At 46.2% G+C, this 12,387-nt stretch overlaps 4 protein-coding genes across 7 annotated transcripts; 2 read left to right on the plus strand and 2 right to left on the minus strand.

Moving 5' to 3' along the window:
• The first annotated feature begins 767 nt into the window (after window positions 1-767).
• On the plus strand, window positions 768-3,358 carry pnp4b (purine nucleoside phosphorylase 4b). The gene is made up of 7 exons (XM_029504830.1): window positions 768-790; window positions 1,562-1,734; window positions 1,806-1,909; window positions 2,026-2,201; window positions 2,297-2,487; window positions 2,934-3,013; window positions 3,086-3,358. The coding sequence occupies exons 1-7, from the start codon at window positions 768-770 to the stop codon at window positions 3,224-3,226; spliced, it is 888 nt and encodes a 295-aa protein (XP_029360690.1). The 3' UTR covers window positions 3,227-3,358.
• Window positions 3,359-3,574: 216 nt separating this feature from the next.
• decr1 (2,4-dienoyl CoA reductase 1, mitochondrial) lies at window positions 3,575-5,991 on the minus strand. Its single transcript, XM_029504807.1, has 10 exons — window positions 5,884-5,991; window positions 5,388-5,584; window positions 5,248-5,305; window positions 5,079-5,165; window positions 4,843-4,990; window positions 4,555-4,654; window positions 4,383-4,455; window positions 4,159-4,305; window positions 4,006-4,068; window positions 3,575-3,836 (listed from the first exon to the last, which is right to left on the minus strand). Exons 1-10 carry the CDS (start codon window positions 5,941-5,943, stop codon window positions 3,777-3,779), a joined length of 993 nt encoding a protein of 330 aa, XP_029360667.1. The 5' UTR covers window positions 5,944-5,991; the 3' UTR covers window positions 3,575-3,776.
• Window positions 5,992-6,502: 511 nt separating this feature from the next.
• On the plus strand, window positions 6,503-8,129 carry pmvk (phosphomevalonate kinase). Its single transcript, XM_029503445.1, has 5 exons — window positions 6,503-6,895; window positions 7,301-7,364; window positions 7,453-7,605; window positions 7,735-7,864; window positions 7,934-8,129. The coding sequence occupies exons 1-5, from the start codon at window positions 6,801-6,803 to the stop codon at window positions 8,089-8,091; spliced, it is 600 nt and encodes a 199-aa protein (XP_029359305.1). The 5' UTR covers window positions 6,503-6,800; the 3' UTR covers window positions 8,092-8,129.
• Window positions 8,130-8,289: 160 nt separating this feature from the next.
• On the minus strand, window positions 8,290-12,355 carry LOC115044446 (tropomyosin alpha-4 chain-like). 4 transcript variants are annotated; one of them, XM_029503442.1, is made up of 9 exons: window positions 12,061-12,355; window positions 11,486-11,698; window positions 11,156-11,289; window positions 10,908-11,025; window positions 10,739-10,809; window positions 9,444-9,519; window positions 9,198-9,260; window positions 9,054-9,123; window positions 8,290-8,965 (listed from the first exon to the last, which is right to left on the minus strand). In XM_029503442.1, the coding sequence occupies exons 2-9, from the start codon at window positions 11,687-11,689 to the stop codon at window positions 8,883-8,885; spliced, it is 819 nt and encodes a 272-aa protein (XP_029359302.1). In that variant the 5' UTR covers window positions 11,690-11,698; window positions 12,061-12,355; the 3' UTR covers window positions 8,290-8,882. The 4 variants fall into 4 exon arrangements, with proteins under 4 accessions (XP_029359302.1, XP_029359303.1, XP_029359301.1 ...); XM_029503443.1 differs by having other exon boundaries at window positions 11,555-11,701; XM_029503441.1 differs by having other exon boundaries at window positions 11,486-11,701.
• Window positions 12,356-12,387: the final 32 nt, after the last annotated feature.

A 12,387-nucleotide genomic window follows, 5' to 3' on the forward strand; every position in this document is an offset into this window, starting at 1 on the left:
TACTATGGAAACACAGTTTCTATGGCAACTGATGTGCTGGATTCCTGCACAAGCGTTATAGGGAAACAAACCCTGAGCCTTGTTAGCAACCACACACCCTGTCCGTCTGTCTGTCTCTATCTCTCTCTGTCTGTCCGTCTGTCTGTCTGTCTCTGTCTCTCTCCCTTTCTCTCTCTCTTTGTCACTCTCTGTCTATCTGTCTTTCTCTCTCTATCTCTCTGTGTCTGTCTGTCTCTCTATCTCTCTGTCTGTCTGTCTCTCTCTCTTTCTCTGTCTGTCTCTATCTCTCTCCCTTTCTCTCTCTCTCTTTCTCGCTCTCTGTTTGTCTGTCAGTCTCTCTCTATCTCTCTCGCTTTCTGTCTGTCTGTCTGTCTGTCTCGCTATCTCTCTCTGTGTCTGTCTGTCTCTCTCCCTTTCTCACTCTTTCTCGCTCTCTGTCTATCTGTCTTTCTCTCTCTATCTCTTTCTCTGTCTGTCTGTCTGTTTGTCTCTCAGGGGACACCAGTCTTGTTCAGCAGATGTTTGTTAATATTTGGGTTTAAATTGTTTTGTTGTAAAATGTTAGCGAGAGGATTTGAGTTAATGTTTCTTGTTACATGATCAGGCGTGATTCTTTTCCACTGTACAAACTTCAGAGGTCAAAGGTCACAGACACACAGAGTCAATGACCTCCTCTCTATTTACAGGCTCAGAATCAGCCAATCAGAGAAGAGCACGCTGTCACTGACTGACTGCTCCGTTTCTTCCTTTTCTTCTTTAGTCTAACAATGCACAGCAAAGGAAGCTCCTGGTAAGACTCTTCATTCTTCTTCTACTGTGACAATGACACTGAGCCAGACCTGAACTGGATCCTGGTTTCAGTCCTGAATGATTTCAGCTGCAGATGTAAAGATCATTGAAGCCTGATCAGAAACAATCACTGATCAATCAATTATATTTATTTCTGTTATATATATTCTTATGTGTAACATTCAACTGAGGGTGCATATCAGTTTGACTTCAGACCAGATCTTAGTTCAGGTCTTGGAACATGAACTCTTAAACTAGTTCTGTAGTAAAACCTGCTTGCAGCTCACTAGTTTAGTGACCGCAATGAGAACTAATAAAAAATTACATGGTGCGTTAAACTAAATATAAAGAAGCTGGTATTTATATTCTGGAGACCTGACCAGGTTGACCCCGCCCCTTGCCCAGTGTGAGCTGGGATTGTCTCCAGAACCCCCCGTGACCTGGAAACAGACAAGCAATAGAAAATAAACAAATGAATGACATTTTTATCAACAAGTCAAAACTAGACAAGTTGGAAAAAAGACTGTTTTCATTTTACTCAGCCAATCAAACTGAAGGGACCCTAATCCTTTGGAGTGGTGTGAGGGGCTTTGAACACTGCTTTGGGGAGATCAGCAGCTATTCTTTCCAAAAATGTTTCTGTGGCCAATCAAATGAGTTGCTGAGAGTGCTGAAGTCAGTCTGACTTGACATGAAAATAAAATAAATGAGCACTGTTCACAGTAAACCTGGTTTAATGTGGACTGGTTCTGGGTCACCCTGCACCCTACAGCTGCTGCTCCTTCGAGGACTACAACTTGACCACCGAATGGCTCCTAAACCAGACGAGCCACCGTCCAAAGGTGGCAGTGATCTGTGGTTCTGGACTCGGTCTGCTGGCTGATGGAGCTGCCAACAAGCAGGTCTTCAGGTACCAGGACATCCCCAACTTCCCTGTCAGCACAGGTGAGGTCCAATGTCCAATCAGACGAGCTCCTGAGAGTCCTGATCTCAGTCTTATCTGGTTTCTGTTTCAGTCCAGGGACACGAGGGCTGCCTGGTGTTTGGGACTGTGGAGGACACCCCCTGTGTCTTCATGCAGGGTCACTTCCACCTGTATGAAGGTTACTCCCTCTGCCAGGTGAGTCTTTGTCCCTCCTGGCAGGGTGAGACAGCTGCTCCCTGACGGAGGTCCGGGTTTTGGATTGTGGTCTTCAGCTTCTCTACATATCTCCCTGTCTGTCTGTCTCGGGTCAGGTGACCTTCCCTATAAGGATCTTTAAACTCATGGGGGTGGAGTCAGTTCTGGTGACCAACGCCTCCGGAGGAATCTGTCCCGACTTTAAGGTCGGTGACATCATGATCATCAAAGACCACATCAACCTGCCGGGATTTGCTGGAGAACATCCGCTGTGCGGACCCAACGACGAGCGGTGAGACAGGCTGACAGACAGACTGCCCGTCTCTCTCTCTCTGGCTGCCTGTCTGACTGCCTTGTCTTTTTCTCTACCCGTCTGTCTGTCTGAAGCTTTGGGACCAGGTTCCCCTGTATGTCGGACGCCTACAGTAAGGATCTGAGGCGTCTGGCGCTGGACGTGAGTTCAGAACTCGGCTGCGCAGACTTCGTCAGGGAGGGCGTTTACTGCATGGTGAGCGGTCCAAACTTCGAGACCATCGCTGAGGCCAGAATGCTGCTGATCCTGGGCTGTGACTCTGTGGGTAAGACAGGCAGACGGGTGCACTGGAGCCCTTGGTACCTGATGAGCTTTACTGAGTCTGATTGATGAGAAAGCAGCGAGGCCGTGATTGGCTTTCTGCGTGAGGCTCGTTGGGTCGTTAATCAGTTAACAGTTTTATTCTACTCATTCGTTGGTTGAATTGTCTATGTTCTAGAGGTTCTGGTTCTAGAAGGCCTTTGAATATTACAAGCCTTTTTGAAAATAATCTCAGGTTCTAAAGAGATTTGTGGTTCGAGTTTCAAGGTTCCTTGAGGAAATTTAAACGAGAAATTTATTTGACTTTCTGGTTGTTGTTTTTAAGGTTATTTGTGTTTGTCTTTAGTTTACTGTGTGTCTGTTTAATTATTGTTCATGTTCAAAAATAAATAAATGATTTAGAAAGTCTGTCATGTTTCCAGTTTCTTGATGTGTCCCCTCCATCCTCAGGTATGAGTACAGTTCCTGAAGTGACGGTGGCCAAACACTGTGGACTCAGAGTTCTTGGTTTGTCCCTCATCACCAATAAGGTGAGATCTTGCAGCGTAAAAAATTTGTGGCAGCAGCTGTTTGGTTGTGACTCACCTGTGACTCATCTGCAGGTGTCTCTGGACTACAGTCGGGAGGAGAAAGTGAACCATGGCGAGGTTCTTCAGATCAGTAAAATGAGGGCAGAGGTTCTTCAGAAACTTGTAACCACCCTAATTGGTCGCTGCCAGCAGCAAAGCATCAACACACACTGACACACAACAGCAGAGAGTGACCCTGTATGTCTCCTTGGGGTCGATGGTCTGTGTGCAGCCTGTTGTGGCCTCTTCAGTTTAAAATGAGTGTGGTGTGTGCCTGTGAGTTGTGCGCTTATGCTGCTGATGTGCTCCAGCTCTTCACAATAAAAACTTAGTGCATGTTAGTGATGTCATGAACTTGTCATCAGGGGAATGTTGTCATGGAAACACTTGGAGATGGTCAGAAAGATCAATAGGTGGAAAAACATAAAAATCTCACAGGGATGAAATTTTCTGATCATCTGCTAACAACAAGAACAACAAAAACTGGTGTCTCTAATTTTTGTGGTAATCAAACTAAGACCAGAGAGTTTAACGCCTGCTTTATTTTTTGTTACCACTGAGCATGTCCAGAAAGACTTAGCTGATCAGCTAAGTGATCATTGATTGCTGAGTAACACATCAAAACGTTCACTTCAAATCAGTCAGTCTTTTATGATGACATCAGCGTCAGATGGGTCTCCGTGGTAACTGTTATCTGACAGGTCGCTGTGGTCCAATGACTGTTTTAGGATCCTTTCGTGCTTCTGATCATGGCTTCCATCACTGTCCACTGATCTGGAGTCACCTGACACAAACAGCTGCTTTTACTTCATTAATCATCACCAATGACCAATATTGTTTATCTCATCGACATTGTTTCAGATTCAAACTCAAACTTCTCACTGTGTCTGATTCTGATTGGCTCAATCACTTCCTGAATGATATGGTGGTCCATTTTTCAGTGGGACACTCACCCTGCGCAGCTCGTTGAATTCTCCGGCCATTGACACATACTCGCCCCCGTCAAACCGAATGACCTGAAAGAACACAGATACTGAACTCTGATCCAGGACCAGACCAGACTCTGGTCTACCTGCGCTCTAGAGTCCAGTTAAGTCAACACTCACAGCTCCAGACATCCAGGAGGCGTAGCTGCTGCTCATGTATGCTGCCAGGTTTGCGATCTCTGATGGTTTCCCAAGTCGACCTGTCGGAATTCGATTGATCATCAACTTCTCAAACGCTCCTGTCGGGTCCATGCGGCTGAACGCCCCCTACACACAACAAGCAGTACATAAACAACAAATCAAAACTCAGTAAACATCATCAGCTGCGCTGAGGTGGGCGGTACCTTGGTTCTAATTGGTCCAGGCTGGATGATGTTAAACCTGTGGCCATAGCGCCCCCACTCTGCAGCCAGAGACCTGACATACAGACAGTAACCATGACAACCAGGCACAAGGGACAATCAATGTCACAGTGACGACATGATAACAACTGTCGAGATTAAAAGTCAGACTGACTTGTAGAGTGCCTCAACACCAGCCTTTGCTGAAGCACTTGGGGCCACGAAACCAGAACCAGACTCAGCATAGATGGTGGTGATGGCCAGGAAGGAGGCACCTGAAAAATCAATTGATCCGGTTCACCGACATCCCAAGAACTTTGTTTGACCAGAGAGCGTTTTCTAGATCAAATCAGACCTTTCTGGTTCTAGATCAGTCTCTGACCTTTCTGGTTCTGGATCAGTCTCTGACCTTTCTGGTTCTGGATCAGTCTCTGACCTTTCTGGTTCTAGATCAGTCTCTGACCTTTCTGGTTCTGGATCAGTCTCTTGCCCAGCTCCAGAGTGACGAAAGCAGTCCCGTTGAGGACAATGTCGGTGATGCTCTTCCAGCCGTTTGGTGACAGACGCTCTGATGGACAGACGAAGTTTCCAGCTGCATTGTTGATGATCACCTGAACCAATCAGGTAAAACCACACTGTGATTCAGTTCATGACATCTCAGCTTATGACGTCATGCTTCAACAGTGTGTGTGCTCTTACATCAGGAAGTCCTGTTTGACTCTCCATCTGATCAACGCAGCGAGACACAGCCTGAGGATCTCTGACATCACACTGGACCGCATGGATCTGACAAACAACAAAGGGGACAGGCTTAGACCTGGTCAGACCAGTTCAGGTTCTGGTCCGGAATTAAGTTCTGGTTCATCACCTTATTTCCAGTTTGGCTGCTGATTTCCTCGGCTGTGTGCTGCAGAACGTCCAACTTCCTGAACCACACAAACACATTGCGCCTGATTCAGTTATTCTGATCCACTGACTAATCCTGATTGAAGTCATGTGACCTCCCACCTGCTTGCTATCACACACTGAGCTCCTAGCTGTGACAGTGTGGTGGTCATGGCTCGGCCCAGGCCCGTCCCCCCGCCGGTGATGAAGGCCACTCTGTTGGAAAACGTCCCTGCTGGCAGCATGACTCCGTCAATTGGAGAGAAGAACCCGGACTGAGGGGGTCCAGACTGGAGAACCCCCGAGCTGTGGAACCAGGACTGGAACAGAAGACTGGACGTCTGTTACCAAGTTACCAGTATCCTGTTTGTTTTATCTTTTTGTTATTTACCGTCTTCACTATCTTATTTATACATGACGTCATTCTTTCAGAGGATTAACAGATCAATAATGCTCGTGCACGCTGAGCAGCCTTGATCATGGACGCGACCCCGTGGAGACGTCGAAAGCGAGTGAAAGGTCAATAACTGCAGTAAGGGTCCATTTAATCTGCTTTATATCAGATTCAGTCACTGACAATTAAGAAAGTTATGACGTCACATTGTTTTAAGTCTCTCACCTTGGGAAATGACGTTGTCGCCGCTCTAAAGATTCCAGTTCTGCTCCGACACACCGCCATGTTTGTCAAGACCTAAAGCCCGACCCGGGCCAAACCAACTCCACGGATCCACGGGGGCCACCAACATGTATGACGTGATTTGAACAGAGTGAATTATAAAGGGCTTCAGATTAGAACGTTTTTACTGTCGTCAAAAAATAAATTAAAAACTAGAAATAATAAAAAAGTGACTAAAACTAAAACATGTTGCAGACATTTCCATCAACAAGTAAAAAGTAGAAGAGAAATTTGACTTCTAGAGATGTCTGATTTAACGTTTTATTTTTTTGTCTTGAGTTTAAATGAAAACTTTTTTATTTCTAGGTGAGTGTTCGCGTCATTTATTGGTTTATGGAGTGCATATAAAACTTTTAGATGTTAGTTGACTAAATCTACCTCAGATTGAAATTATTTTGTTAATTTGTTGGTTTAAACTAGAAAGATGAAAAAAAAAATAAATAAAAATAATAATAATTATATATATATATATATATATATATATATTATATATAAATTATAAATAATTTTATAGCACCTTTGGCAAAAAAAAATTTGACATTATTGTTTCATGCCCCCTCCCCCCGTCAGCAGCAGTGGTAGGGTCCAGACTCTGATGATGATCACGTGTTGTCGTAATGTGGTTAATAAAACGCGACCTCGGCGGATGATCTTCTGACAAAGAGGCTTCTTAAATTCATAAGAGACTTGTTCGATGCCCGATCAATCCTGTATCGATTATTGACCCATGCAGCTTCATTGTGACCTCCGGTCGGCCCGACAGGAGTTTTATTTTGACGGGCTTCCTGTTCGGTCGGAGTATTACGGTACCAGTCCGGTGGGCTGACAGCCGGAACACGGAGCTGATCATCTGCTGACAGATGGAGGACCGAGTGTTTGTACCCGACCTGGTTTTGGTCTTCAGCGGTAAACGGAAGTCCGGAAAAGATTACGTGACAGCTCAGATCCTGGATCGGTAATTATCGATTCTTGTTTTCCGTCCTTTGGTTTGAGGTGAGGAGCTTTAATGTCAGTGTTGGTCACCTGTGGTGGTCTGGCCCGACCTCGAGGGGTTTCCTGCCTTTTCACCCCACGTCAGAACTGGACCAGGACCTGGACTTCTCGGACTAACGGTAATATGAGTGCTTGACGAGTAGGATTGAAGTCCAGCTCCACGTCCACTACTAGTCCTGCACCCAAAACAGTGACGTTTTTACCTGAGCTGCTTTAGGATAATGGTCATCGGGGTGATGATGTCATCATTGTCTCCTCGGTGTTGCTGCTGGGTCACGCGGACCAGTATCTGAGAGCTGATTGGCTCTCGGTGTCCCACGCTCACACTGTCACACACACTCATCTGATGATGATTCTTCTTCTACAGTCTGGGTCCTGACGTCTGCTGCGTGCTGCGTCTGTCTGGCCCCCTCAAACAACAGTATGCACAGGTGAGCCTTCACCCGGTGATAGTCCTCCAAAGCAGCTTCCCTCTGATTACATCACCATGGTTTCTACTGAGTCACATTGGTCCAACAGGAACACGGTCTGGACCTGGACCAGCTGCTGGGCCCTGGTCTTTATAAGGAGCAGTACCGGGCTGATATGATTCACTGGGGAGAAGTTCGAAGACAACAGGACCCAGGACTCTTCTGTCGCCTAGCAACCAGAGGAGCATGGCAACCAATCTGGGTAGGGGTCCACATCTTCCTCTTCTTGTGCACCCTTTGTTTGTTACAAAGTTTTGGTGGGAACAGCAAAGTCTTCCCATCCTGCCCCAATTGGTCAGGTGATGAGTGATGTTCTGCTCTGATTGGTCAGGTGGTGAGTGATGCACGTAGGCTTTCAGACCTTCAGTGGTTTTGGAAGGAATTTCCTCAACAGACTCAAAGCGTAAGAGTTCAAAGTTCAGAGGAAACCAGGAAACAAAGAGGGTGGCGCTTTACTGCAGGTGAGACCTGTGATCCAGCTTTTACCTGTCTGTTCAGCCCTCTGACTATTCACCTTGTCTGTCTCTTAGGTGTGGACGATGCAGAGTCAGAATGTGGATTGGACTGCGGGGTTGAATTTGATTGGATAATCACTAATGATGCGGACGCCCCCTTGCTAGAAGAGCAGCTGCACCCAATCCTGAAGCTCGCTAAGGAAGCAACTTTGTCATCGATCAGTGACAGCTGATCAATAAAGGCATCAGATCAGTGATGCTGGTATTTGTGTCTTCCATGATGACCGGGTTACAGAACCATTACTGGTTTGTTTCGATATATTTGATGTGCTGTTGGCATGTTAACCAAAAACACACCTGTCTGGTTCAAATTAATTACCTGAGAATGAGTCCACTCAGTTTGGATAGGAATACCCGTGACGATGCTGTTATTTTATAAAATCCTGTCATGATTTATTACAATAAGCTGTGACATCAACGCAGACATGACATCACCAGCATGCAGGTAAAAATATTTCAAAACTTTAGTCATTTTATTAGGTCAAAAGGTTATCTGCAGGACAAATCTGGAGATGTGTCTGACCTATGATTGGCCCCTGGTTTCCCATAAATGGCAGTAGAATGACACTGGAAGCCACACCCCCCACTCAAAAAGAAATCATTGGCTAACAGGAAATCAGTTCTAATTAATCATTAAATATAGTGGCACAGAAAACTCAGTGAAATGACAAACCGTTCAGACAAACACATGATTAGTTGTTGAGTAGTTAATTAGTTCTTAATGAGGGAACGGCTGTAAGTCACTGTTAAGACTCCCTTATAGACAACACAGAGGCTCCTTTTCTGGGCAAATCAAAACACACTGACTTAAGGATTCAGAAGAAATATGTGAAAGCAGGACTCATGTGGGAAGTGGGGTGGTCCCTCATATTGATCATAGGAGGAGGAATGTTTCGCTGCACAGTGGGGTGGGGGGGCCACTCAGCAGGATGGTGACAGCTGGGTGTTTGTGGCAAGGGGGGGTTCAGCAGGAGTTCAGCTCTTCCATCGTCTGATTCAGTGTTGCCTGAAGCTCCATGTTTGCATTTCTGGCTGAAGTAAGGGCATCTGAAACAGGAAAAAGTAACATCCCATCATTGAGATGAAAGTCTCTAATCAATAAATCCTGGTTCCTGAGCAATAAGCTGCTGTTCACCTTCCAGGTCATCAATGGTTTTCTCCAATTTAGCCACTGAACGTTCAGCAAACTCTGCTCTGGTTTCCGCCTGGAACAGAGACAGGAAGTCAACAGATGAGAGACATGAGGCCAACAGGAGAGAGACAGGAAGTCAGGTCTGACCTCTTTGAGTTTGCTGCTCAGGTTCTTGATCTCTTCTTCATACCAGTCTTCCTTCTGAGAATACTGAGAGAGAAACAACCAATCAGAGAAGCAAGTAGAGAGACTACAGCCATTTGGACAACACTTCTTGTCAGTCAGTCAGTCACATGAACATTTACCTGACCAGCATCTGATCAGAGACCAGGCTGTTGTTGCCACAGCAACTGTCATCCTTTGATCACAGCGCCCACCCCACACAAACCCTACCTTCTCAGCCTGGGCCTGCAGAGACTTTGAACTAGTGAAGACAGTTTTCAGCTCCTCCTCCAACACTCCACTTTTACTGCAGGTCAAAGGTCAGATCAAACAGAGGGGACATGTCAGGGGTCAGGGGTCAGTCAGGGGTTGTGGTTGTGTGTCAAGTGTATATACAGTGTATCCACTGCAGTTGTGTGTGGCAAGTTAGGGTCATGCAAAGAGCAGCAGCAGGAGGAGGAGCTGAAGCAGCAGCTACAGGTCAGAGGTCACTGGAGGTCTGGAGTGGGCACTCCTTGTTTGAATGACCAGTGGGAGGCTAGGTGACGTTCAGTACCTTGTCCTCAGATGCCTGTAGGCTCTTCAGAGATTGGTCAAAGCTCCTCAACTGCTCCTCCAACCTCCGAACCTTACTGATAGACAGGAAGATAGAGATGGATAGAGACAGATGGACAGGTGCAGAGATTGGCAGGTAGAGAAGGAGAGGTAAATTGGACATGCAGCAGCCTCACCGCAGAAAGGAAGAAAGAGAAAAGATGCAGTCAGATCAAGAGCTGTTAGTGAAGCAGAGTGACATCACAGTGAGGTAATCGGTTTATCTGTACTTTCCAGGCAACATAAAAAAACTGAGATTTAGAGATGTAGCTTCAGCACTACACTTGCTGGTCTAATTCACAAGACCTGGAGCGCAGACAGGTCATGGATCATTAGCCAATCACATATCAATAAACAATGTCATCAATATGTCTTCTAATGCCTTCTAATTTTGCAACCAGGAGACATTGGTGAGACATAATCAGCCTTCAATCTGAACAAGGTCACAACACACTGATGCCACATTATATTTTCAGCACCCCCTGGTGGCTGGCTGCACTATACATCATTATTTCCACCCCCTGGTGGTGGGGAAGCTGGAGATCACCACTGCATTTTGGCTGCAAACATCACCACCACAACATGGCGACTCTTATAAGGAAGTGGTGACACACCAATGTCTGTAACTATCCAATGATCAATCTGAACTGATGAACACCTGAAGACAGTAGTGATTAGTAGCTAACTTTCTCTGGAAAGACATGGACAGACCAGTGACATCACCCGTCTCACCCAGTCTCTGCCTCCTCCTCACCACACACATCGTCAGGCTGATGAAGGCCTATTGATGAAGCTGAGTCCAGAGAGCAAGGAATCATGGGCACACGTTTGTAACCATATGATCAATTCATTTTCACCTACAGCAAACTGCATGTCAGCCTGAAGCAGTGTGCGTGTGCATGTCTGTGTGCATGCATGTGCATGTGTTAGACCTTTCAGACTGTTCAGCTCTGTCTTCAGCTCGTTCCAGTTCTCCTTCTACCATGACCAGTTTACGGGCAACCTGTAAGTCAAACACAGACAGAAACAGGTGACATCTGAGCACACCTGAGATGAGGAAGAAATTCTTTACAGGTACCTAAAATCATAATGATATTTGACCTCCTCATATTTCCGGTCAGCCTCCTCCGCAATTTGTTTGGCCTCCCTCAGCTGAACCTCCAACAGCTCCATCTTCTCTTCATCCTTCAGTGCTCTGTTCTCTATCACCTTCATCCCTCTGAAAGGAGGCACAGGTGAAAAATCACCACTGTGTCAGCTGTTCTTTTCCATCTCACAAGTGATGTTTTGTGTCAGAGCGTCTGGTGAATGTCAGGTTCAGTTTAGTTTCAGAATGTCATATGACTGACCTCTCACTCTCATCAGCAGCCTTCTCCACCTCGTCCAGTTTATGCAAAGCCGTCGCCAACCTCTCCTGAGCTCGGTCCAAGTTCTCCTCACTGAGCTGCAGTCGGCGGCTCAAAGATGTCACCTCCCCCTCAGCCTACAAGACAACGAGGAGGGAGCAGAGCCACTGTCATGTCTCCATCATCACAATCATCAACCAAACGGTTTACTTTCATACAATTCGCGTTACTATGGTGAAAACTGCTCAGTAGGTTACCACAGCAACTCAGACTTAAACTGATCTCACTCTAATGAATAAACACTTAGAGTTTCTACTTAGAGCTGATCTGTACCTGAGAAACCAACACTGCAGAGTACCTGCACAGCTGTGTGTTATAGATGTGTGTTACAGGTGTTTGCACCTCCTCTCTGCATCTCTTCTCCTTCTCCACCTCCTTCTGCAGCCTCTCTGCCCGCTCCTCTGCGTCCTCTGCCTGCTCTTGCAGAACTTTGATCTTCTTCTTCACGGCCTCAATGCTGTTCACACCTCCGCTCATCTTCCTCTTCTACTGCACATTTAAAATCAGCAGGCACTTCGAGTTATTTTACATTCCACATGTCCAGTTTGTTGGGGAAACTTTTGGTGTCACTGAACATTTAAAGTTCATTCGTGATGCTTTGGCAGCCTCGTGTTTAAAATCTGGACTTATAGTCACCCTAATGAATTTGATTGGGTACATTTACAGTAAATTCAGGTGGTCACATCAGTGGGTTATGACCGATTTGATATCGATCGTGCTGACATGAGGCTGCGTAGCGGTTAGCATGTTAGCTCCTAATGCTATCAGCGGACCGCCGCCCTATTAGCGTGATATCAGAGCTCAGAGCACAGAAGCGATATGAGTCCTTCCTGTGTGATCCGTCTCACCTGTTCCGAGTCTTCTGAGGAAAACACAGCTGCGATTCGAGCTCGATTCACCTGAACCCGTCACTTCCCGGTTAGCAGCAGGCTAACTGTTAGCTGTTAACGGAGCGGAGCTACCTTCTTAGGTCTAAAGTGAACCAAACGAGCTGAGATGTTTCCGGATCTTCGGTCTGTGGGTTCTCAGAAGTCTCGCTCTTTCGGTCGTGGATTTTCTCGATCCTGCTTCTTTTTCTGCAGTCGAAACTGTTTCCTGGTAGAGCCAACTCCCAACTCAGGACCACACCCTTTTCCGGGTTAAATTCCCTCCAAAGGAAGTGACGTAATCTCTCC

This window comes from Echeneis naucrates, chromosome 6 (genome assembly GCF_900963305.1).
Source record: "Echeneis naucrates chromosome 6, fEcheNa1.1, whole genome shotgun sequence".
Lineage (NCBI taxonomy): Eukaryota > Metazoa > Chordata > Actinopteri > Carangiformes > Echeneidae > Echeneis > Echeneis naucrates.

Excerpts from the sequence above, each read along its gene's own strand:
- decr1 (XM_029504807.1), bottom strand. The coding sequence starts at position 5,943 with ATGGCGGTGTGTCGGAGCAGAACTGGAATCTTTAGAGCGGCGACAACG. Across the intron at positions 4,655-4,842 it reads ACTGATCCAGAACCAGAAAG|GTGCCTCCTTCCTGGCCATC; the intron begins GTCAGAGACTGA and ends TTGATTTTTCAG. Across the intron at positions 4,069-4,158 it reads CCTCCTGGATGTCTGGAGCT|GTCATTCGGTTTGACGGGGG; the intron begins GTGAGTGTTGAC and ends GTGTTCTTTCAG.
- pnp4b (XM_029504830.1), top strand. The coding sequence starts at position 768 with ATGCACAGCAAAGGAAGCTCCTG. Across the intron at positions 1,735-1,805 it reads CAACTTCCCTGTCAGCACAG|TCCAGGGACACGAGGGCTGC; the intron begins GTGAGGTCCAAT and ends TTTCTGTTTCAG. Across the intron at positions 1,910-2,025 it reads AAGGTTACTCCCTCTGCCAG|GTGACCTTCCCTATAAGGAT; the intron begins GTGAGTCTTTGT and ends GTCTCGGGTCAG.
- LOC115044446 (XM_029503442.1), bottom strand. The coding sequence starts at position 11,689 with ATGAGCGGAGGTGTGAACAGCATTGAGGCCGTGAAGAAGAAGATCAAA. Across the intron at positions 9,520-10,738 it reads AGAGCTGAACAGTCTGAAAG|TAAAAGTGGAGTGTTGGAGG; the intron begins GTCTAACACATG and ends TTTGACCTGCAG. Across the intron at positions 9,261-9,443 it reads TGCAGGCCCAGGCTGAGAAG|TATTCTCAGAAGGAAGACTG; the intron begins GTAGGGTTTGTG and ends TTTCTCTCTCAG.
- pmvk (XM_029503445.1), top strand. The coding sequence starts at position 6,801 with ATGGAGGACCGAGTGTTTGTACCCGACCTGGTTTTGGTCTTCAGCGGT. Across the intron at positions 7,365-7,452 it reads TCAAACAACAGTATGCACAG|GAACACGGTCTGGACCTGGA; the intron begins GTGAGCCTTCAC and ends TTGGTCCAACAG. Across the intron at positions 7,865-7,933 it reads AGGGTGGCGCTTTACTGCAG|GTGTGGACGATGCAGAGTCA; the intron begins GTGAGACCTGTG and ends TCTGTCTCTTAG.